The sequence below is a fragment of the Danio aesculapii genome, chromosome 13, assembly GCF_903798145.1.
Source record: "Danio aesculapii chromosome 13, fDanAes4.1, whole genome shotgun sequence".
In the NCBI taxonomy this organism is placed as follows: domain Eukaryota; kingdom Metazoa; phylum Chordata; class Actinopteri; order Cypriniformes; family Danionidae; genus Danio; species Danio aesculapii.
This window is the reverse complement of record NC_079447.1, coordinates 22,124,695-22,151,371: the sequence shown is the minus strand read 5'-3', so window position 1 is coordinate 22,151,371 and position 26,677 is coordinate 22,124,695. Positions and strand designations below refer to the sequence as shown.

At 36.5% G+C, this 26,677-nt stretch overlaps 1 protein-coding gene across 1 annotated transcript; it reads left to right on the top strand.

The window, feature by feature from the left end:
* The first annotated feature begins 20,372 nt into the window (after window positions 1–20,372).
* On the top strand, window positions 20,373–25,962 carry gdf10a (growth differentiation factor 10a). The gene is made up of 3 exons (XM_056470988.1): window positions 20,373–20,867; window positions 22,429–23,336; window positions 23,723–25,962. Exons 1-3 carry the CDS (start codon window positions 20,642–20,644, stop codon window positions 23,912–23,914), a joined length of 1,326 nt encoding a protein of 441 aa, XP_056326963.1. The 5' UTR covers window positions 20,373–20,641; the 3' UTR covers window positions 23,915–25,962.
* The last annotated feature ends 715 nt before the right edge of the window (window positions 25,963–26,677 follow it).

Below are 26,677 nucleotides of genomic sequence, written 5' to 3'. Positions count from 1 at the left end.
AAAATGATTTGTACAATAACAGAAAAAAGCAGGTTTTTGTACCACACTTTACAGAAGCAACCTCGACAATATATCACTTGATGCATAACAATATTATATTTACAAAGTTTTTTCAATGTCAAAAAAGTTGCCCAAGCAAAAGTCAAGTTCCCACATTAAAGTTCATTCATTCCTTCGGCTTAGTCCCTTATTTATCATGGGTCACCACAGCAGAATGAACTGCCAACTATTACACAGTGGATGCCCTTCCAGCTGCAACCCAGTACTGGGAAACACCCATACACTCTCACACATACACTATGGCCAATTTGGTTTATTCAATTCACCTATAGCGCATGTCTTTGGAGTGTGGGGGAAACTGGAGCACCCGAAGGAAACCCACACGAATATGGTGGAGAACATGCAAACTCCACAAAGAAATGCCAACTGACCCAGCCGGGACTCGAATTAGCAACCTTCTTGCTGTGATGCGACAGTGCTACCCACTGCGCTACTGCGCTGCCCCAGATGAATTATAATTGTTAAATTTGTTAAATTCCTGAGCCATCAGGCTGCCCACATTGAAATTCAACAGCATAAATAAAAAACAACAAGAATATAGAATATTTTGCATATATTTCTTTACATTGAAATTCAATAGGGCATTCATAGTGAGCGATTTATACCTTTCATCTGAATGAATCAGCCATTTGAATACATTTTATTGTATTTTTTAATTGCCACAATATGTAATTAAAGCTATTTTAACAGTGGACAGCCCTAATATTTAGTTCTGCCTGCCATCTGACTACTGTTATTTTATTTAATATTTTAATTTTAATATTTGTATGTTATTTTAGGTTATTTATGCATTTCTTTTACCATTTAATCTTAGTTTGGAATAATCTTCAATTAAACATTTCGCCAAAATATTCACTCAAGTTAGATCACTGAAATCTGGTGTGTATTTTAAATGATTCACTCAACCGATTCTTTAACAAACAGGAAGACTGACGAATCAATCCAATTTTTTCATTCCTACATCATTTATTAGTCTCTGGTCGTATTGCTATACACATATTTCACAGAAAATAGCATTAAAGTGAGAATGACACTTGATAAATTATACCTAAAGCAAGAATGAAATAATTACTAATAAATTATTACGCATGCTAACAAAAAAATCCACATGAGAGCCTTAAAATATGCTAAAATTAGGAATATGTTTTTTCTCTCAATATTCGCACTCCTCATGATCCATTCGATATGCAAGAAGCCTTGTAATATTTTTATATTATATATGATTGTTTACCCCATCAGTACTGCTATAAATGCAGGCAGATTTTAGAAGGTAGAGCTTGTCAGGTCAAAGCAGATGGAGCAGGACGGCCTCATTCGCCTTTAAGTGTAAGTACTAAATTACCTTGGCCTTTCACCCAGTTAGCTTTAGACTATGTAAGGGATTATCAATCATAATATTCCTTCAGTCACCTCTAAGGGAGGACTAGTGTAGCTGTCTTTGACTATTTACAATCTGTGTTACGCCTGAGAGCTGAAGCCCACAGGATTTCAAGTATGCATTTGTGGAGTAATGTTATTATTCTGAAAGCTCAGACCAACACAGCAAATAATGCATTGTGTTTTTAAATGTTAAACTATTATTATTATTATTATTATTATTAAAGTTTAATGGTGTTATGGTAATTAAGAGTAATCATACTCATTGTGAACTGGCCTGAAAGGATTAAATGAAATTTCTGCTATCATTTCAACACAATAGATATTTTGAAGACTGTTGGGAACCAGTTGCCTTTCACTTCAGCATTGTTTTTTTCATACTATGAATGTCAATGGTTACAGACTTCAACATTCTGCGAAGTGTTTTCCTTTGTGTTCAACAAAAAAAAGTTCATAAAGGTTTGGAACCATTTGAGATTGAATAAATGATACGTTTTTGAATGAACTCTCGCTTTACAATATTTTATTATTGTAAGGAGGGAATAAGTGAGCTAAAATCATGTTTGTGGCATGTCAGCTCAGGTTGATATTGATATAAAAGCAAAAAGCGAATGCAAAAATGCCAATATTAAAACTCATCTAAATGCAGACATACTGTCAGAAGCGGCATTTTGCTTTCATTATTCAGTCAAACCACATCATTAATTTGGAAACGGACAGAGACTATTAAACTAGAGTATTCACTATTAAAGGAGCGTTTAGGCCAAATAACCAATTTTTGGCCAATTTTTTGCACATCAAGTTTTAAATAGCAGAATTGACATTTATTCAAGTGACCTGCACTATTATAGTTTCAATCAAATCCAAACTCATCTCCAAGCAACAAATGTTAGTTGTTTTGATTCCAAATGAATCAGTCTTTTGACTGAATCAAATGAGTAAATGATTCAATGACTCACTCATAAAATGGCTGAATAAATTCCTCAATTAATTTTTTTGTAACTAGTAAACAACAGACGAATTCATTCATTCTCTTTTCGACTTAGTCCCTAATCCAGGGTCGCCTAATCGGAATGAACCGCTAACTTATCCAGCATATTTTTTACACAGCGGATGCCCCTCCAGCTGCAACCAATCACTGGGAAACATTCATATACTCTCATTCTCACACATACACTATGGACAATTTAGCTTACCCAATTCACCTATAGCGCATGTCTTTGGACTTGTGGGGGAAACTAGAGCACCCGGAGGAAACCCACGCAAACACGGGGAGAACATGCAAACTCCACACAGAAATGCCAACTGACCCAGTCGAGGCTCGAACCAGCGACCATCTTACTGTGAGGCAACAGTGCTACCCACCGCGCCGCCCCAGTCGAATTATAATTGTTCAATTTGTTAAATTCCATTCTGATCTATTCAAGGAATGCTCTCTGTAGTATGACGTTGTGGGAAGTTTTTGAACGGCTGGTATGGAATTAGAATACACTGCATGTGTGTGTGTACGTGTTTACTGAGGGAGGTGTTGAACATTTATTCTGGATACGCTCCCAATGTAACACTTCAATAAAGCGTCCAGCCAACATTGATTCTGAGCCTGGGAAGTCTTGCATGGTGGTCCACGGTAAGTCCTTTTTTTGAATAACACAATGGCAAACAAATGCACACACTTAATCAAAAGATACACTACCAACATAAAATAGAAGATTCCCAGCAACATTCAGTGCTTTTCAAGGTCTTTGGACTGAACAACCACAGACACAGTCCAAACGAAAAGGAACTCTTCCAATTCACAATTTGCGACATTACCTTTCTGCTGGGATATTTTTGCTCAGACATGTGCGTTCCATTACTTTTCCAGAACTCCAGCACGGTGTTATTTTAGCTGTAAAGCTGATACTGTCTTGATCGTGCAAACCACATTCGAGTTGATCCAGGCAGCAGCCTGTAAGCTGGGATCGGACGTGCCCCTGCGCCACAGCCGATGATTGTATGGCGGGGGGTGACTTTCTGACCTGTTCACATGGCTAATAAAACATTCATAGAGGGAGAGGAATTCCAGTGTATAGTTTTGCCCCGTCTGTGATGTTTGGAATCCTGCAGTGACCCCATAGAGAGCGCCATTCTGTCTGCAGACAAAGGCCTGCTGTTTCTCTCCGTATCATCGAGGACTAGACCAACACTAGTGACTGCTCGCTGCAAAGCTAATCAAATATTTTCCTTACACCACAGAATTAGTCTCAATAAATACGTTTTTGGCTTGATTTTTCCTCTACAGATTCATCAAGCACCACACTGGTGCTATAGTTCACGCAGGTGGTCAAAGGATTTTCTCTTTTCTTGTGTGGGGAGAAAAGTGGCCTCTTGTGTGAAGGAATATTACGTTGGATTGCTCTTACGATGGCCTGATTTGCCCAAATTGCTTGGCTTGTGTGTTAGAAAAATATTCCACAGATCTCTTTGTTGTTATTTGGATTTTAATTGGGTTACGACACTGCAATGCTTCACTTTAATTATGCTTAACCCCTGTCAGTAAAGTCCAAAGAGGCCTATGAAATATGAATTGCCCTGTCTGTGCATTATTCCTTCGAGAGCGCTTTAAGATGGTTCGCACAATCATTTCTTAATGAAAGAGTCGTTCTGAAGTGTGCTAAAGTAATCCACTTGGCACAAGAGGCTTTTCGGCTAAACAAATGATGGAGTATTTCTGCTGGATTTATGTCCATTCACTTTCCTGAGCCGCAGGCACTTTCATCTCACAATAGACACTTTATGTAGCTGTCCATGTTTGCCATGAATCATTGTGAGGGCTATTTTTTGTTGGTCATCTCTCAGTGTCTAAGTCTTGCGTTTCCCACTGATGAAAATAGAAAGCACTTCTCATCAGATTCTCTTTATATTTTAAAGGGAGCCTCGTCTTTTTGTGAGAATGCCATGTTAAAATAGATCAAATCTACACTCCTGGTAGAAAAAGCTTCCTGAGTTACAGTCTCTGCTGTATTTACAAAGACAGAGTTATATTCATTAAAGTCTAAGCGGTGTGCTGTCATTTCCTGAACACGTCCCAGAGGCCCATGACCTTCACCTTCACGGCAAAGTCTTAAACCCCAGTGGGTGGCTGCCAGGGAGAAATTACAATCAAAAGAAATGGGTAGCTCTTGTGATTTAACAATGGCTTGACAGGGATTATAAAACATATAGAAATATAATGAGAAGAATAAACCTTTTGTATTTGTGGCCCAACTTTAATGGTTTGTAAATACAGTTCTTTGGCTTCACGCTGTCTTCCATGGATGGCTTTCATGGAATAATATTTTTTCCAAGCAACAATATTATTTGGTTTAACAGATTCCTCTTTCAAAAGACAAATAATTTGGTAATTTCCGTTCACATAAAGTATCGTTTTTTTATTTTTGTAACTTGCACTGACAAGGAAAATCCTTAATGCCGGGAATTGCTGATGAGTATTTTTTCAATAATGGAATATTTTGGAATAATATTTGCCTCTTTTGTCAGCGTTCAAGCAGAAAAGTGTGGCTGTACTTCCAAGCAAAACGTTAATGAAAGTCTTCATCCAACATGTACACGCCGTTCAAATTCCAAACAGCTGCATTGTAATTCCTGACCGATGTGTAAATTACATTTTAACATTAGGTTTCTGCTGTATACAAATCATATATTTTAGAGCAAGAGAGAGAGAGAGAGAGAAAGAGTTACTGTTAAGAAGGTCAGTTAACATTTTCGGTAACACTTTAGGTCAAGTACCAGTTCCCACCATTACTTACTGGCTTACTACTTGCTTATTAATAAAATATTTTATGTTTATTAGTACTTATAATGTGATCTTATTCTACATCCCTTTTCCTTCCAAATACCTAAACACATTTAATACCTTACTGTTATAAAGCAGCAGGGCTGGAAATTAACCTTTTTCCTTGGTAGCACCGGTGCTACTAACTTTAAAAATGTAGGCGCACCAGCCAAATTTTAATTGCACCAACCCATACTAAAAGTTTCATATTAACAGATTTATTGCATTTGAAATCAACACTAATCAAAACTAACAAACAAAAAAAAATGTACATGCTTGAATGAGGTGAACGACACTGAGTTAACGATATTAACTGTGCTGTTCTCAAGGCTGATGTCTGATATTGCACAGATGATATTGACATATAACTTATTTTTTGCATACGTCATCTCAATAGCAATAACGTTTTTTTTTTAATAAGTTGCAATATTAGTTTAACCTTAGTAAATGCATGCTCTTTTGCGATGGTGAATCGCACGACTGACAGCATCGTGACGATTAAATGAAGGATTGAAGAATCTTAAAATATCTTGTGCTTAAAATGTGTAGACACACTATTACCTGAAAACTCCGTTCCTCTGGCTTTACGGTGAATAGCTTTAGTCATTTTCATAGTGGACTTTAACCCACTAGAAGTCTTTTATCCACTCTTCGAAAAGTTTAAACGGTGGGTTACCATTCAACACAAGAACACTAATACGATGTGCCATTATTTGTAACTTTTCTAAAACACAATCTGTCAGTGTTATTTTAATTCTCCATACAAACAGATGTATATGGGCAATCCAGAGTCGTAGTCAAATTAACAGGCAGATGGTCACAAGGCAGGCAGCAAACAGGAATAAACAAATTAACAAGGCAAAAATAAAAAACACGGCAAAGGCAGACAAAGGAAACGCGTTGAAATGTCACTATAACAGAAAACAAGACTCAGCCATGTGTGTCTCAAAGTCAGCTGTATATATGTGTGTGTGTGTAATCAGTACTTCAGCAGCATCAGCTGTGTGTATGCAATCAATCAGGATCTGAAACCGGTTGTGTGTGTGGAGCATGACTGGGTCTTGTAGTCCAGAAATGGTGGATTTGTAGTCCTTAAGCGATCTGCAGCTACTAGATTGCTGGTGATCATGACAGTTACTGTGTTACATGGTATTTTATTTATTTCACATTACTTCAGTTTATTTTATATGAAAATAAAAACCTCTTTTTTGGTAATGTCGCGCCAGTAGGTAGTGCTGTCGCCACACAGCACGAAGGTCGCTGGTTCGAGCCTCGGCTGGGTCAGTTGCCATTTCTGTGTTGAGTCTGCATGTTCTCCCCACGTTCACGTGGGTTTCCTCCGGGTGCTCCGTTTTCCCCCCCAAGTCCAAAGACATGCACTACAGGTGAATTGGGTAAACTAAATTGTCCGTAGAGTATGTGTGTGAATGAGAGTGTATGGGTGTTTCCCAATGATGGGTTTCTGCTGGAAGGGCATCTGCTACGTAAAACATATGCTGGATAAGTTGGCGGTTCATTTCGCCGTGGCGACCCCAGATTAATAAAGGGACTAAGCCGAAAAGAAAATGAATGAATGAATGAATAAAAACCTCCATCACTAAATTCCCATCCCATGTGGGAATATCAGGTGTAATTTAGTCTAATTTTCACCATTACATTTAGCAATTTAACCAAATAACCCCATATTTCATGCTCGATGGCGTTCTGTATAAATTGCTTGGATTACGGTCGAGTGTTTGATCAGTGTGCAACTGTGTGAGTGAATTGCGGCCTCTGGCTCACCTCTGCATTCAGTTCCTCAAAATAATGTCTGCCAACATCTTATTCCAAGACCCTTCCTTAACTTCACATCGCAAACAACCCAATCTGCATTATCCCAGTTCTTTTCACCATGCAGATTCCATCAGAACACTTAAAGCTCTGAGTGATATCATTCATGTAACATTAAGACCCCTACATTCGAGAGGGCTTTTAAAAACCACATCATGTTCTATCTCTGTTAGAGCCATCAACCGCATAGCATTTAATGCATTAAAAATGTGCTCACACTGATCCTGGGACTCAGAATCATATATGGAAATGAACTGGCATTGGTTTTTATGCAGACATAAATAATAAACAGCAGGGCTGGTAAAATGATCCAGAGTCTTACATTTATCCCCAAGATAGTATTAATTAGATTTATCTGCTGCTCTGGCTCACTCTTCCTGCGACAAACTATATTTTACAAACTCAATGAATCTGAATACCCAAAGGTAGCATTAGCGTCTCTCTCCCCTGGCTCTGTAACCCTGCTAGTCTATATATTTTTATTGGCAAGAGTTTCAAAAGGCCCTACAGAAATGCACACAGGTAAAGAAACGTGCTGGATGTGTCTAGACATTTGAGGTCAGGACACTTAGTCAGTTTGGATGCTTCGTGCAGCGACTACAAACAGATGTCTGTCGCGGTATATTGTGTCTGAATGTTTTGGATGGTTTCGAAATTGAGTATTGCAAAAGTGGATTTGGGATTGGTATGTTGGCATTCAGCAGTGAGCTAGACAGGGTTTTCTGTGGTGCTTCTGAACAAAATACAGCATGATGTCATGCGAAAGCTTTCATTACGCTAAACTGAACTCTTCTGGATGCACTGCGAAGTATAAATAATGGCTTCACAACATCTAATATATCATCTTGACACAGAAAAATGTGCGCATGTGATATTTCATTCAACAAGCACAGCGAAGATATCTTTTACTCTACACTCCAAAATAAATCAAAGAATATGTAATGTAAAATGCTGTCTAATAATGTTTAAGACTGACCATTAAGTCTAAAATAGGCTCAAATTCAACTTTTTTTTCTTTCTTTGGAGCATTTAAAACACGTATATGTGTCATTGGTGATTTATGTCTGATTTTTTATGCTCTGATTGGCTTGTAAAGTAAACCTTAGCTCTCTCAATGCCGTGAAATGGATGAGCTTTCACTTAAAAGTCTGTATCAAATATCATTTCGACTAAAAGACTTTAGCGATGTGCTTGCTCTTTTGTCCTACATACAACACTCAGGCTTCATACACTAACTGTTAAGAAAGAATAATAAAAGGAGGCAAAAAAATTACGTGGACACAAAGATGAATAGGAGAGCTGAACAGCAGAACAATGACGTTTGTTTGGCATTTGGTTAGGTACTTTTGGAAACATTTAGTCCAAGAAGTCATCAAGTGTTTCTAAAACCTCCAATTGACTGTTTTGTTTGGATGCAGATTAAGGTAAGCCAAAAAAACACCATATAAATATTATCTTTAGGGCAGTGAGATAAAGGGGAATGTCTCCAGCTCCTTTCAGACATTTAAAAAATATGTTATTATGGTGGCTTGAGATTTTCACACATTTCATACATTTGTTTATGAATAAAATGTTTGAGTGGTGCAGTTTTTATTACATTATAAGCATCTATAACTTTTTTTTCTTTGAGCATTATAAACTCTAGAGCAGGGGTCACCAAACTTGTTCCTGGAGGGCCGGTGTCCTGCAGATTTTAGCTCTAACCCTAATCAAACACACCTGAACAAGCTAATCATGCTCTTACAAGGTATACTTGAAACAAGTATACAGGCAGGTGTGTTGAGGCAAGTTGGAGCTAAACCCTGCAGGGACACCAGCCCTCCAGGACCGAGATTGGTGACCCTTGCTCTAGAGGATGGATAGTAAAGCCTAAAGTGTCTTCTTTTCGAAGACACATGAACTGTGAATGTAGACCAATTTATTTAGCAACTGTTACTGCTTAAGTTTGGGAAGGTCATTTTTGAGAAAATCCCTCTGACAGTGAGGAAAAGACTGACACGGATATAGTCTCAGAAAACTTTTTACAGAAATCTCATTTTGCATGCTATCTTCATCAAATTTGAAATATAAATTCATGAGACACTTGGCTTTCAATGTATTTTTTCTAGGTAATTACATTAACGTTTTCCTGTGTTTGTATATGGAAAAACAAATATTAAGCACAATATAGTTTTTCTTTCTCATTACTTCATAATTTATAATTTTTCATATTTTTTTGCATGAAACTTTCTAGATGGACCATAGTAAAGCTCAAAGTGTCTCCTTTCCAATGATACCTAATTCATGTTTGTAGCGCCCTGGGGTCAAGAACTGTTACTATTTAAATTTAGGTAGGTGTAAATCCCCAAAAGTGAGTGCTGCTAACAGGTTTAATCCACAGTAAAATAAAGTAAACAAACAAGCATTGTTGCAATTTGGAACACTGTTTGCTAAAATCTGTGTCTACACCTGACGCAATGCATGCAACACAACCATACACAATAAAACTCCTCCTAATAACAATTTTTCCCACACTATATGCAGCATGGGATGCCACACCAAATCCGACAGCAAACTGGTGTCACATTCTATGTCTGATTTAGTACAAGCACTTTCACTGCCTCTAACATGAAGGAAAAATAGCTGCATGACACAATGATTGAGTCAAGTGTTGACACACTGTAAGGAAGACACGGAAAGCAATACAAAGCCCATCTTGTAATCTTCAGAGGCATCTCTATTAATATTTAATAGCTTAGATAATGCTGTGCCTTTTTGTTTCTCCTCCTACTACATGTAAATCAGTGGGCGGAGCTAAAAAGGTTAATGATGCAGAAGTAGCCATGGATCTTCTGCCTATTACATCATACTAAGACAATATCTAAAAACAAGCCATTTTAGCTGCTTAGTCTCAATAAAAGCTGTTTTTGGACTACATAAGGAGTTCTGAAATGTTCAGGATGTTTACTACAATGGCATTATATGTCAGAAGATTACGGGACACTTGATTTCTCAATTCATGACCCCTTAAACAATTTCTATGCAAATATTGTGATAGCAGTCTTGACAACACTGCATGTCTTAAGTCAGGACAACTGCTTGTCTTTAGATCACAGCTTCATCATTTGATGGCTCATCACAGACAGTGGGCTCAAAGGTGCCATGTGGCACTCGTGTGAAGCAACTCAAAGCCAGCATGTGGCTGTTTTCATGAAGACATAGAGCATAGACAAAGCTGTGCTTGTTCTTAGACAGGACTCTGCATGGACAGAGGAGGAGTCCGTATTGAAGGATAACTAATTTTGATTGACAGAGTGTTAAAGATCAAAGCCAAGCTGGCCGAGGAGACCTACTGATCACAGCAGTCAGGGGTGAAATCATGTTAGCCATAAAGCGACAGCAGTGGGCTTTAGCAAACGGGACAGCATGAGGGAGTTTTATTACTTCTGGACCAGAACAATAGAAGCGCTGCATCTCTTCCCAAAGCCAAGTGATCTCATGCTTTAGTCCAGGGCCACCATCCAGAACTGGACAGACAAGAGGGAATCTGCCATGTGTATGGAATTCAGACCAGGATCATGGACAGATTCGGATCAGTTTGTTCTGTTTTATTCATCATGATCCTTTTTTTGGATCCAGTTCGTTTCCCTTCTGTACTACACAAAGATCCTCTGTATGCTTTAAAAACAGACAGACAGATATGTAGACAGATAGATAGAGAATTTGAATAACTTTAAGATACATTTTATAATACATTAATACATTTGATTAATTGATGCATGCTCTATACAGTTTTTTTATATATTACTATACATATTTTTTATTAATTGTTAAAAATACAGGTAATTTATTGGCATCTATAGAATCTTTTCATTCCACAAAATGTACTTTCTTAAAATATTCTTTACACTAAAAATTATTTAGAAACCATTTGGTTTTAGGAAATTAAAAAACTCTTTAAGGAACCTATAATATGGTTGATTGCAAGACTATAACTTCTTTAAATTAGAACAGACATTATAATTTGCATGAATCAAGAGATAAAAAACATGGTATTTTCTGTATTCTTTCATCTTTGTCATGCATTTGCTAATGTTTTAAATTAAGTATTTTTGCCCTTCAAGGTGGAAAGCCAGTAAAACAAACAGCTCTTTCTCAGTTATTCTGCTGGAACAAACTGTAGGCAGAAAAGAATGCACTTTGCCATTAGGTCCATTTGGCAAGATTGGCACATTGATATTGTTCAGATCCAAGAGCATGCACCAGAATTTTAAAAAGTGATTGATCACTCAAGGCATTGGAGGGATAATTGTATTTCACTTGAGTTGTGAGACACATAGCCAACACAAACGGGAAAGAAAAAACACAGAGAGCAGGCAACTACTTTCTGCCTTCTAGAAATCTCGATGTTGACAGATGGCTACTTTAAATGTATTTGCCCTGGTGCCAGAGGACCTGACCCTCTACCTTCTAATATCAGCAGCCACTTCCTTTACTCAAGGACTAAAAATACACAGAAGGAACTGCTCTTTCCATTCATTTTATACATGGCACAGCGAAAGCTCTTAGGTCAAAATTTAATTAATTATCATTGTAGAAGGGCAACGCAGTGGCGCAGTAGGTAGTGCTGTCGCCTCACAGCAAGAAGGTCGCTGGTTCGAGCCTCGGCTAGATCAGTTGGCGTTTCTATGTGGAGTTTGCATGTTCTCCCTGCGTTTGTGTGGGTTTCCTCCGGGTGCTCCGCTTCCCCCCACAAGTCCAAAGACATGTGGTATAGGTGAATTGGGTAAGCTAAAGTCCGTAGTGTATGTGTGTGAATAAGTGTGTATGGATGTTTCCCAGTGATGGGTTGCAGCTGGTAGGGCATCCGCTGTGTAAAACATATGCTGGATAAGTTGGCGGTTCATTCTGCTGTGGCGACCCCAGATTAATAAAGGGACTAAGCCAAAAATGAATGAATCATTGTAGAAAATGTCTACCATGCTACTTACATTTTAGTGCGTTGGTCAGGCATCTTTTTTACATTTAAAATTCTGTGTTGTATCAATTTGTAATAGACAAGCAAACAATGCTTGATCCCGTAAGGAACTGGCAAATTCAAATAAATGATTCTAATTATGTACTTAAAGATAATTACTTTTACATGTCATTAAAATCTTAATTTCATTATGATCTATTATGTCTCACTAAAACCAAATTTATGCACTTTCCATTTTAAACCAAATGACTCTTCCCTCATTTTAACTTGCATAAAAACAGCCTCAGGAAATCAAAGACCCATCTGCTATTTATGAAGCAAACCACACACAAATTGTTTAAGTACACGCAATTGAGTTTAGCAACACTATTTGTTTTTGCGACCCATATCAAATAACAAATCCATTGAGTTATAAGTGGTTCCCCACAGTCAATTTTAATGACAAGCCATTATAAATGATATATATCATGGTTATCTGTGGTAGCAGATCAAAAAACTAAATTAAATCAAATGAAGTCATGCCAGATGAACAAAGAGCAAACAACTGAAAGTGAGAAGATTAGAGCTGCCAATACATGAATCACATAATATTGTGATTAAAAAATTTTTGAGGCGGCAAAAATTATATATCTTGATAAATGATTCTTTCAAACAAAGAATAAACCGAATATGTGATGAAAATAAAAAAACAAATAAACAAAAAAATTATAATAATAAACAAACATATTTGGCTACGGTCAGTTGCTTATTTGTGCTGATGAATTTGATCATAAAGAATAACATAAATGATACTGACAAAAAAGTTTAGACTAAATCTTTACATTTATTTGTGTTATTTACTATATCTATTACAATCTACAGATTTCTGTTATGCTCATTCCAACCAATGAAAGATGTGTTTCTTCTGCAAAGAGCCCCACATAAAGCTCATGAATGGGAAGGAAGGGAGGAGGCGAGTAAAATAATAGTGTGTTTTACAAGACCACGGGACTACTAGCCGTTTCAAAATAAGGGACAAACATATTAGGGGAATTTGTCCTGGTAAGACAAGCCTTTTAAACAAGACCTTATGCTTATTAGCATCATTCCGTAGTTAGCTTGTTAATTAAGGAATCATTCTCAGTATCCAGAGCCAGCAGGATCCGAGACAGAATAGGACTCTCCCAGGTGCTATAGAGAGCAAGTGATGCAGTTATATTGGAGAATCAAAGCTCTCTGTGAACCACAGTTAATTTGAATTCTTTCTCCCTTGTTCTATTTTTTATTCATTTTTAAAAGCGATGTCGGATTCTGAAGCTTAATGGCTTCGCCTTCCCACAGTCAGACAATAAAAAGAGGGCTGGAAACAAAGCAGAGCAGAGGTATCTCCCCTCCTACTCGATTTATCCTGTGATTCACTCAGTAACTGTGTCCTAGTGGGCAGGAACGTCAGATTTTTAATGCAGATTTAAGACACATTCAAGTGTGAAGTAAAAAGGGGGTCTCCAGAAGGGTCCCCAGGGGCCACAGGAGGTGTTTAATGGCACGCAATGACCCAAACGGCCGGGCTTGTTATGGTCTCTCCACTGGAGCCCCGGGCTTTCACAGAACCAGCATTGTTGGCATGGCACTGCAGACACTCCACACAAAAAACAGAGGTGACAGGGCCGTTCCCCCAGTGTGCTTCATGTACTGAATGAAATCACTATAATGAAATCAAGCAAAGGCATTCACAAACATTCAAAACTCTTTCAATGTAGCCTTTGGGATATATGCATTTACACTCTAAAATTGGAAACAAAAGTACATTTCCACTGTAATATTTTTAAATGCAATACATCTTGTGCATTTCATCATTCAGTTTTACATTATATATTCATTCCCCTCATTTTCATGAGACATTTGTTATATGCTTTTTTATTTTATATTACTAGATGGTTAAAATCAGCTCCTTATGCTCCATTTTATATAACATGTCAGCTTTGCTGTCGTCGCCATGACATGAATGACTGTGGGATATTTATGGTTGCAGATTACTGGATATATAAAAAAAGGTTTTATGGCATATTGAATACCATAAACCTTACACTTTAGTAGAACTATTGATTTACTTTAGAGAGTAAGGCTGTTCACACAATGAAATAGAAAAAAATTAGGCCATTTTCATTGATTTACATGAAGATGTTGTTTTGGGGGCCTGAAAGTATGGAGAGAGATTAGACTCAATAATAATTCACGCAAAAGACACGTACGTACGCACGTACACGTACGTAAAATATTTATTTATACTTACAAAAACAATTCACATGCACAAAATAAAAATACATTTTCATAAAATACGTTTCACAAATGCAAAACACCATTTGCAAATATATAAGAGTGTACAAAAAGTTTTGAATGTTTAAAATTCACGAGTTCATCCTGAATGAGAATGTGCAAATCCTCTCTCACGTACGACTCACCCTGAATACGAGTGTGTGCATTTTTGAGACTTTCCTGCCAGAAACAGGCAACTCGTACCTCTCAGCCAATCAGATGAGAGCTGTACTCGATGTCAACCACTCTGCGCTCCTTTTGCGCAGTCTGTTCCTCTAACCAACATGGCGGATACTCCTGTAAGTCAATACTGTTTCCTACTAGTTTGTGTATACGCTTTTTATAGTAGAATCTGAGTGTATTTTCAGTAACTCAATAGAAAAGTGCTTGTGTTAAGTCTATGCTAATTTACGTGTATAGTAATAAATGTGCAAAGCATCTTGTATTAGCCGCCATGTTGTAATTTGAACAAACCTTGTTGTTTAAATTATGTTATGTCAGGGAGTTGTGATTGGTTGAACAGTAAGCTCGCATCTTATTGGCTACAAGGCACGAGTGACTCACGTGGGAGGTGTGTGCTGACAGGAAAGTCTCAAAAATACACACTCGTATTCAGGGTGAGTCGTACGTGAGAGAGGATTTGCACATTCTCATTCAGGATGAACTTGTGAATTTTAAACATTCAAAACTTTTTGTACACTCTTATATATTTGCAAATGGTGTTTCGCATTTGTGAAACGTATTTTATGAAAATGTATTTTTATTTTGTGCATGTGATTTGTTTTTGTAAGTATAAATAAATATTTTACGTACGTAAATTTGGCTACGCATGTGTACATCGTGTCTTTTGCGTGAATTATTATTGAGTCTAATCTCTCTCCATATGAAAATACTAATTTTTGAAATCAGATTTTAAATAAAATGATATTTCTATTTTATCCTAACTACTAGGGTTGCATAATACAGTATATGGTTTCAGCATCAATATCGCAATGTGTGCATCCGCAATCAGAATCAGAATCAGAATCAGAAAGAGCTTTGTTGCCAGGTATGTTCACACATACGAGAAATTTGTTTTCGTGACAGAGCTTCTACAGTGCAACAGAAGTACAGAGACAGAACAAAAAACAGATAATAAATATATTTTTTTAAAAATAGAAGTAGTGAATGTAAATATACAGATTGACAAGTGTATGTACATGTTTATTACTATATACAACGTTATATGTGCAGCTGTTATGTGCAAATTGGCATGTAAAGTGTGTGGTTAAATAAGTGTATATGTGTATAAAAGTGTATAGCAAGTAGTGATGTTGGTTCCACAATTATTATCATCAAAATGAAGCTATAGTCAATAACTTGGCAGTGTAATTTTTACATTTAAATATACAAAACCATAAAGCACGCACTGTTTATTTCACTTTTATCTTTGCTTTGTTGCATTTATCTATGCTTGTTTGTTTTTGCATGTTATGCATAATTCACTTCCCTGCAGGATCATTCCAGTCATTCATTCATTCATTTTCTTTTCTGCTTAGTCCCTTTATTAATCTGGGGTCGCCACAGCTGAATGAACCGCCAACTTATCCAGCATATGTTTTACGCAGCGGATGCCCTACCAGCTGCAACCCATCACTGGGAAACATCCATACACACTTATTCACACACATACACTACGGACTTTAGCTTACCCAATTCACCTATACCACATGTCTATGGACTTGTGGGGGGAACCGGAGCACCCGGAGGAAACCCATGCAAACACGGGTAGAACATACAAAACTCCACACAGAAATGCCAACTGACTGAGTATTCGCTGAGGTCCAGCTTCCAGCCTAGACTGCAGCTCTGTACAAGACGTTTGGCCAGAGGAGAAATGGTGGTGCCCAACTGAGCCTGGTTTTTCTCGAGGTTTTTAAATGCTTTACTTTCGCCAATTGGTGAAGTTTTTTCCTCACCGCTGTCGCCACTGGCTTGCATGGTTCAGGATCTGTAGAGCTGCGCATCAATGGATTTGCTATTCAGTGTTAGGACTCTCAGTATTGAATTTTAAACCACATTGAACTGAGCTAAACTGAACTGAACTTAAACACTGAAAACTGAACTACACTGTTTCAATTTACTACGATCTTCTAAGTGAAGCTGCTTTGAGACAATATACATTGTAAAAGTGCTATTGAAATAAAGGTGAATTGAATTAAATTGACCAGCCGGAGCTCGAACCAGCGACCTTCTGAGGCGATTGTGCTACCCACTGTGCCACCATGCTGCCTCATTCCAGTCAATCAAAATTAATACATTCGTAACACTTTAGTGACCAATTCCCATTATTAACTAGCTTAATAGCATGCATGTTATTGAAATATTGGCTGCTTATTAATACGTATAAAGCACATGGTCTGTATGATCGTTTTCTACATCCCTAATCCTATCCGATAACCAAACTATCTTAATATGTATTAATAAAGAGCAAATTAGGGGTTTATTGAAGCAAAAGTCAAAATGGTTTGCTAAGAGCGAGAACTGAAGCTTAAAATAAAGTGTGACCAAAAAATTTTTTTAAGTAAAACAAAGTATATCGCAATATATATAGCAGAAAAACAAAATATCGCAATGTCATATTTTTTCAATATCGTGCAGCCCTACTAACTAAAACACCTAATTTTGTGAAAGCATCATGGAAATTAATTTTAAATGTGCAGGTCTATAGGTATGTTTAAATGCTTTGCATATACAGTTGAAGTCAGAATTATTAGCCCCCCTTTGATTTTTTTATCTTTTTAAAATTTTTCCCAAATGATGTTTAAGAGCAAGGAAATTTTCACAGTATGTCTGATAATATTTTTTCTTCTAGAGAAAGTCTTATTTGTTTTATTTCAGCCAGGATAAAAGCAGTTGTTAATTTAAAAAAACATTTTAAGGGCAAAAGTATTAGCCCCTTTCAGCTAATTTTTTTCGATAGTCTACAGAACAAACCATCGTTATACAATAACTTGCCTAATTACCCTAACCTGCCTAGTTAACCAAATTACCCTAGTTAAGCCTTTAAATGTCACTTTAAGCTGTATAGAAGTGTCTTGAAAAATATCTAGTCAAATATTATTTACTGTCATCATGGCAAAGATGAAATAAATCAGTTATTAGAAATGAGTTATTAAAACTATTATGTTTAGAAATGTGTTGCGAAAATCTTCTCTCCGTTAACCAGAAATTGGGGAAAAATAAACAGGGGCTAATAATTTAGGGGGGCTCATAATTCTGACTTCAACTGTACATCAGCAAAGACAGACAACAGAATAACAGAGTAATATGGCTGCAACTGAAAATCACCTATTTCCCCTATTAGACCAATTCAATGTGGTCATGTTATTGGCCATGAACATTTCCTGCTTCTTATTAAACTTCTTATTAAACTTATACAAACTATTTCCTAACTGTAACAAGCGGCAATTTAATCATAACTTAATGATAAAACAGCTATCATAATGTTATTTATCAATATGTGGATTTTTTTGGATTCTCTGAAGGTAAAGAAATTAATAATGTAAAACAGGAAATACCATTGTTTTTGTTTACGTCCCTTAAAATGGTCTATATTTAGTATATGAGAAACTGTATCTCACAAAATAATTATGTATGAATACAAAAATTAGTCTAAGAGTAACACAATGACAACACGGCAAATACGGAACAAAATGGTGTTGCTATCTACTGCTCTAGGATGTGTAATAGTGTTTTTTTTATAATAGTTCTGTGTTAAATGGGGTCCTTTTGAAATTGTTAACAAAACTTGTCAAAAACACAAAGAATTTTGTTATGTTTTTAAAACTTTATAGTTATTTTACTATGTGCGTTTTGCTTTTGGTTAGTACATTCGAATCATAATTTTGTAATTTTAGGCCAATTAGAAGGAAAAAATCTTTCAAAATCATTCAATCATGTACAAATCCATTTACAGAAATTACCCTGGTTTTATAGTGTTAGTGAAACACATTAATTATACCATTTGTTTAACCACAGATTTGTGTAACCATAGGAAAATATGTGTAGCAAAACCATAACTTATCAAGAACAATGCAATAGACCCTTTTCACATGACCTCACGCAATGTCCTGTTTCATTCCACGCAGTGTATCGTTACTTCCGCCCACATAGAACTCCCATAGAGAACTTACCCAGTCAGCTGTATATTTACTACAGATGCAATTAGACTGTGACTATGGCTGTTATCTATTTTCTGCATTCAAGGTGAGACATCTGACATCTTAAAAAAAACGTACAGATCATCCAGATTTCTGCTTGAACCAAAAAAAATGGCACTTTAAACAGTATATTGCTTTGTGTTGCTGTCTTTACTGCAGATGAAGTTGATTTGGACATGTCAGTATTTGTCAAATCAAGAGTTCAGATGTTTACACGGGTGCTGCACTTTTTTTATGTCAGTTTTTTCTTCTTTTTTTGTACTGAAGAATACGTAATATATAAAGCTGTGAGTGTTTTACTGTGGTTGTTTACAGTGGACAGCTGATTCACAAACACATTCATATTATTCACATTCTCAGTTCTCTGACATTTTATTTCTATATGGGTATTTTATTCATGAACATAAAACATTTATGTCTATTTAATTTTCAAATTAAATAAAATAACAATGTTGTATGTGGCTCTTAATCAAACAAAATCATAAAAATTTACAACTGCGAAAATAACACAGAGAAGACTGCATTTGAATTCAGTATTATTTGATTTTGAATTTATTTGTAACATTATTAATAAAAAAGTAGTACAGATATCAAATTAAATCCACCCAAAAGGGGGCGGTAGGACATATTTAATTCATTCAAATGGAGAAACTGAACAAAATATTAATAGATCAGTAATACATGATGAAACTGATTGCATTTATAGACATTCCATGTGATGTAATATAAGAAGATTTAATATAGAATTTTACTCATCCTGGAACATTTACATATAACAGATAATATACATTTATATTCAGAACAGCATTAAAGTAAACATAAATCCATTATTGAGGAAATAAACTGAATTAATAAGTGAAAAGGTTGCAAAAATATGCTTTCCTTGACAAACAATCGTTTATTCCTATTCTTAATAACTTAAAAAAATCTTTTTCAAACTCCGAAAGCAGTTCAGAATTGAAAGAGAAACATTTAGACACATGCACAATACCAAAAACAGTCTTAAATCAGATCTTGCAATGTTAATATTTTTATTTGTAAATTTTCCAGAGAAGTCTCTCATTCATTCAAAGGTAAACCGGAACTAAACGTACACTGCGTTGCCGATAGGGAGGAAGTGAAGTGACGTCAATGTGAAAAGGGCCTGTGGTTTAAATCCAACAAAAATCTTGAATATATTGTTAATCTCTTTATTTTATTGGCAAAGTTTTACATACACAAACAGAAATTTGCGAAATCATCTCCCTCATTAACAGTTTTTTTAATCAAGTTTGACTTCTTTATTTATACTGTGTTGAAAAGCAAAAAATCTGAGATATGTATCAATTATTATAACACTTTTTTGATTCCCCTGTCGACTCTTAAAATCATTGGATGTAGAAATGCTGTACATCTTTTTTTTAACCATTGTTATTTTAGTATTTTATGTTTCGTATTTTATATTGTGTTTGTTCCTGATGGTTGTGAAATTAAAAAATAAAATAAAATAATAATAATAATACAACTACAATAACCATACTTTTAAAAAAATTAGTTCTAGAAAAGTACGGTTAATTTTTGAAAGTGGTTATTACCATAACAGCAAAAGCTAGCTCAAAATAAAATAATTGAATACGTTTTAAATGGAAATGGGTTGAAAAAAAAATGCATGTTGTGGAAAAAAATACAGTTAAATCGCACCTTTCAATGTATTTCCCAAAGCTGTGAAAATGCATGTTGCCTGGATCTGTCCTCGTGTTGGCCTCCTGCTGGATCGGGTGTAATGTAGCAGCAGCTCCCGTTGGCTGATGGGCGGATACGTCACACCTCACTCTGCTTATGCCTGCTCGCGTGGATTGTGGCGGTCAGAAGAAATAAGTGATGTGTCACAGGTTTTACACGAGGAGACAGAACTTAAACTAAAACTGAGGAACCGCGACCACTTACTCTCCGAACAGCTTTACAAGGCGGGAAAAGCAGCAGCTCTCCAAACCGTATCACTGGGAAAACGTCACTCCGAGGCTTACTGTCATAGTGGAAACTTTTCGCATGTTTTAATATGTGCAAGCGCGGCATTTAACCCCACGGAAATCAATCGTTTGGAAAGTTTTTTCTCTTTTTTGCAACATGACATTTAAATGTGTCTTTTTGACGCACCTGTTACTGCTCTGGGTTGGTTCCGAAACTGGCGCATCTGAAGCTGCTGGGAGAAGTGCGCGCGACAGCACGACAGACGCGCTCGTGCCCACTGATGCGCTCTCACAGCATATGTACAAACTCTATGAGAAGTACAACACTGAACCTAACCGGCTCAAAGAGGGGAATACTGTGAGGAGCTTTAAAGCAAAACCTGGTAAGTACGTAAAAAAAAAAGAATTATGAATAACAAAATTTACTGTTGCCATACTTCCATTATATGACATTTTAAAGTAAATATTATGCTATATTTTTGTACCATCCCACGATGGTTAAAACAACAACTATTTATTTTATATTGTATCCTTTAAATGACTTTATTTTGTTTTGTTTGGAAAAACACTTAAATAATTTGCAAGAATTTGACTCATTAATTACTTTCTAGGGATTTTAACTTATAGAACAAGTGCAGTTTTAATTTGTTTGTTAGTTAATAAGACATTCTACAGACTTATGCTATGATATATAGTAATATATTAATTTGTGGTTTATGAACTATTCTAAAAAATCTAACTGTGTATACTGTGGGTGATGTTTGACTTTTGCACATTATACACTGAAAAAAACATGATGTGCGAAAATTGCTGCAAGTAATTTATGTGTTGAATTTAAACAAACAAGTTTAGTAATGTTCAACTTAATTTGTTTATATAAATTCAACCAAATAAATAGTTTACAATCACTTAACTTAAAAAAATGTAGTAAATCCAAGGAATCATCTTTGAATCTTTTTTTTGCAGTGTATGAGCTATTTAAATCACAGTAGAATGGTCAAATGTCATGGCTTTAACTGCTCTCAAAACGAGAGATTAGAAAATAGAGTTTTCACAGCAATACCATGTAGACCATTTCAATGTGTTAATATCATTGGCCCATGAACATTTCCTGCTTGATATCAAACTATTTCATAACTGTAACAAAAGGCAATTCAATCATAACTTAATGTTAAAACAGCTGTCGCAACATTATTTATCAATAAGTGGACCTTTTTGGATATTCGGAAGCTGTAGAAATTAAAAATGCAAAACAGGAAATACATTAAGACCATTGTTATTGTTTACATCCCTCAAAATGGTCTATAGAAGATCAATCTGGGTTCCCCAAATGATGATTAATTTATTTATTTCAATAATCTAAATGACTTTTTTCATCAATAAAGAACTTCACGTTTAATCTTCTTATTGGAACCATCAAAGCCAATAAATAAACACGTTAAATACTTTTAATTATGAAAGTGCTATGAAATGCATTATGTTGTTTTGGAAAATTACCACATATTTTACTAATGAGTTTGAGGTTTGGTTAGCAGTGTAACCACGAATGTCTATTAAAGGCAAGCAATTAAAATGTAATTGCAATGAACCAAGTTGTTTAGATATTATAGTATATTGTACCAAATGATCAAGTACACAACAGTTAAGACAGCCTAATATAATGACCACAAAATAACATTAGCTGCACTTTTGTGAAGGAAATACAGTCTCTTCTGGCAGTCTGCTAAAGCATTTAATCAGTCCCGATTAATAGAAGGACATTGTTACAAGTTCTAACTCTTAAGGGAATCTAAATAAACATTTCCATATGTCTGCTCTAGGAGTAACATGTCTCCTCACTTCCTTGTGCTTTGTCCAAGTCCTTCAACAGAACAAAAAGCCTGTTGTTTGAGCCCATATTCATAATTGATATGTAACTCAGCAGTTTCTCTCGTATCTTTGCAGAGAATGTGGAGCAGAGGGTCTCATACCGGCTGAATCTCACTTCCCTTCAGGGATCTGAGGTGATTCTCTCATCGACATTTCACTTCTTTTTTGACAAACGGCCCCGCCAGAGGTCCTGGTTCTGCAAGCGCTTCAAGAACCCGTCTTGTCGCATCACAAATTTCCCTCTACTTCCCTCTATCCGTCTTCTTTTCCGGTCTCCCTCCGTCAACTCAACCACAGGATCACTGCTTGGAAACCTCACTGTAGTTCCTCACAGACGTGGGACCTGGCAGAGCAAGGATGTGTCTGTCATTATAAAGGAGGCCCGAGATAGGAATCAGCTTTTGATCATTGTGGAGTTTGACTATGGAGAGCAGTATCAAAGGTATCAGGACCAGCTCTCACCCACCAGTCTTCCATACTTACTGGTATATGCTAATGACCTGGCCATTTCAGAGCCCAACAGCGTGGCTGTGAGCCTACAGAGATATGACCCTTTCATCGGAGACCAGCAGCCAGCTCAGTCTCCAGACTCCTCACCTGACATACGCGTGAAGCGGGAGCTGGAATTGGACTTCACTGATCCCATTGAGAACAATGAGCTCCCGGAGGTGGAGTACAACAGCTTCAAACAGCATGATATGTGGGAAAGCGCTTACTATCCGCTCAAGCCAAAGCCGTTCAAAAAAGAACGTCGGAGGAAAGGCCAGGAGCACGCTGATGGATTCGGCAAGTCTCAGGTTCTCCGGTTTGATGAGAAAACCATGAAGAAGGCTCGGAGGAGACAGTGGAAAGAACCTCGCAGCTGTTCCAGGAGGTATCTGAAGGTGGACTTTGCAGATATTGGATGGAACGAGTGGATTTTGTCTCCCAAGTCTTTCGATGCTTTCTACTGCGCAGGAACGTGTGAATTCCCTATTCCAAAGGTCAGAGAGCCTCATGGCGAGGATCAGCATATACGCATGTGAATGGTTTAGACATGTTGAAATATTTAAAAATGACTATGGTTAAATGCACCTACTCTAGCCAGAGAATTTAAACAAAGAAACCCTTCAGAGAATGTCTGCACAACCAAAGCACACTAACTTTATGTGCAATTACAGCCAAATAATTGTACACTTAATGGGGGTTTTAAGCACGTTCTGGACACATTTTCTTTTGAAATGAACCAGTTGTAAAGTTCCTGTGTTGTGAATAATAGAAAGGTGTTGTAAGACATGATTTCCTCTGCTCCATTTAAGAAAGCAAAACAAATGGTTGCATATCTAAACGCTACCAAACCTCATTATTCTCTCTTTTCTGCCCTTTTCAGGTGGTCCGCCCATCCAACCATGCAACCATCCAGAGCATAGTCAAGGCTGTTGGGATCATTCCAGGTATCCCAGAGCCATGCTGTGTCCCAGAGAAGATCAAACCTCTCAGTGTACTATTTGTGGATGAGAGCAAAAACATTGTATTGAAGATCTACCCCAACATGTCTGTGGAGACATGCGCATGTAGATAGACTCGCTGGCAGAGGAAGGAATAACAAACGGGCATTGTTTTGGTTTTAACACCCAAATTTACCTTGAAGAGGCATATTGTCTTTAGTTGCACTTGGCAGGAAGTGCACATGTTTTTATGGACTGTATTTCATCTTTTATTTTATACAGTATCTGTGATATTTCATTACTTCTGTTCTAAACCTTTTTCATTGTGCTAAATGAGTAACACGAGCACTTACTCTTACACTTATTAGCTTTTAAATTGTGAGAAATTAATGGCTTAGATTCCTGGATGTACAATAAGGTTTTATAAGATATTGAATATAAGCCTTATCTTTTGGCAGAATTGTTGAATTATGTTGGAAAGTAAATTAGAGAACTATTCTATTATTCAGATTAATGTTGGTGCAGTAACAGATTAAGATAAAGTCTTTGTGTGTCTTAAAAATGTTAGTGTAACTAGATATTTGGGTCATTTAAAATCATAAATGATCGAGTACATGTGGAAATGTGAACCCTTTAATTCAGGGGTCACCAAACTTGTTCCTGGAGGGCCGGTGCCCTACAGATTTTAGCTACAACTCTAATCAAACACACCTGAACAAGCTAATCAAGGTCTTAGGTATACTTGAAACATCCAGGCAGGTGTGATAAGGCAAGTTAGAGCTAAACTCTGCAGGGACACTGGCCCTCCAGGACCGAGCTTGGTGACCCCTGCTTTAATTCATCACACATTTAAATCAAGGTTTTAGCATGATTGCAAAGCAGTCTCATAGTAATAATCTGAAATTAGATTTTAAACATAACTAACTTTCAAAACACACACACACACAGATGGAAATTTTTGTAAAATAAATAGACCCTTTTCACATTTTCTGGTTTCTCAGTAGCAGAAGTTGTCATAGTTGGGAAAACTTAGAGCGCAGTGAATGGGAGAGTACAAAAATATTTTTTTTACAATCTTATTTGCCGAAATAATAAAATAAAAACTCCACAATGATGTTATAAAGACGTTCAGAAAAAGGAAAAAAAAATAGTGTGAGACTGATGACGGCAGCCAGAGGAGAGAACAACATCAAATTTACTGTCCTCTCCCATGCTGCATTTAGAAACAACTCGCAACAGCAGTAATTCGTTTTTTGTCATTTGAAGCAAAGATGATATAATGCATACATAAATACATATAAATGTTCAAACTTTAAAAAAAATCTAAATATTAGAAACTTTAAAGGATTTACGATTATGATAACCGTTAATGCGTCATAACATGCTTGTAAAAGGGGTCCTTCCCAAAAAGAGAAGTGTTGCTAATTGCTGATTGCTGAGGTCACAGACAGTTAGACCTGTTTTTTGCATTTGTTTTACTTAAAAAGGAGTTACACATGGGTCCTTTTTTGTATTCAGACATGTTTAATTACCTTGGTTTGGTGCCATAAGCAAGGCACATTTGGGCCAAATGTGTCAGTGTGTATAAACAATTGTTCATTTGGATTCAATATATTATATTTTAGAGAATGTATTTTTGTAAATGCGTTTTAAATTATGAAAACTAGCCTTTGAGTAGAATAAAATATACGTTAAACTATCTGTGTATTTCTTGCTGCATACATGTATTGTTTTGTAAACTGTTCATATTCTTTACTTAACACAAAAGGCAATGAGAGAATGGGAATGTGTTAACTAGATTGGACATCAGAAACTTGCCTGGTACATTATTTCTTCACCTGGACATCAAAGACAACCCTCGGTTCCCACCTCCAACCCACTTCAAGAGCATCAGATCTCAAAGTGCAGGAAGTTCCAACTCTTACTTCAACAGATGATGTCACCCATTTCAAACTAATTTGACATGAAGCCTTTTAATTCCACTAGGCCATGAATGAAACTGAGAAGCATGTTCTCACAGAACAGAACCCAATTACTGTCTGCGGTGTCTTTTGTGTAAACACTGTGTATTGAATAGCTTCTCTGTGCAGTTGTGGAAAAAGATAACACTTGAGGAGTGAAGTTGTTTAGAATGAAGAGATGTACTTCAATGTTTATCCATATAAATATTAATTCAAAGCAACTTAGTTTGCTGTTCTTGTCTGGTTTCATCCAGGTTATTCAGCTGACTGAAACATCTTGGTCATGCCGAAAGACTAAAATCAGGTTTAAAAACAAGTTTAAAAAGAAGTGTAGTTAACATTTTCATGTACAGTCTACATTAGTCTAGCTAACTAGCATATCAGTTTTACTGCAAACAACTCACTAAATGATAAATCCATGTCCTCCAATATCATCAAAGTTGTTTTCATCTCAATGGCTAGTTTTGACTGTCAGCATGAAAGAGGTTTGGTAACTTGTAGATCACTTGGTCAGTCCCACGATGACCATAAAATAACGTGAGAATGTAATGCCAACATACACTAAAGCTGTCCAGAAGCACTGAGGGTAACTATCAGGTGAATCCCCTTTAGGCAATGTTAGTTTCCTGGGGAGCACTTTCATATTTAAATCAGCTGTAGAGGACACCAGAGGCTTCGGCTAAATGTAAATACTCGACAGTTCCTGAAACCCAAAGTCAATATTTCGTTTTCCAAATGAGGCCTGATCAATTAATGGCAGCGATGAAAGATGCTCTTTAGAGTGAACAGAGGATTTTCTGTGTTATGAAATGACTCTCTCTTCAAGTGATTACCGTCAGGAACAAACCGCTGGGCTTTTAATTGCCCCAATATTCGGCCAGTGTGTACACATTTTTTTCATTCAGTTTGATGTCTGATGTTATGTAGCTATTTACT

What these genes read in the sequence shown, in the direction of transcription:
- gdf10a (XM_056470988.1), top strand. Translation starts at nt 20,642, where the DNA reads ATGACATTTAAATGTGTCTTTTTGACGCACCTGTTACTGCTCTGGGTT. An exon ending in GAGCTTTAAAGCAAAACCTG is followed by an intron (nt 20,868 to 22,428) that starts GTAAGTACGTAA and finishes GTATCTTTGCAG; the next exon opens with AGAATGTGGAGCAGAGGGTC. An exon ending in GTGAATTCCCTATTCCAAAG is followed by an intron (nt 23,337 to 23,722) that starts GTCAGAGAGCCT and finishes TGCCCTTTTCAG; the next exon opens with GTGGTCCGCCCATCCAACCA.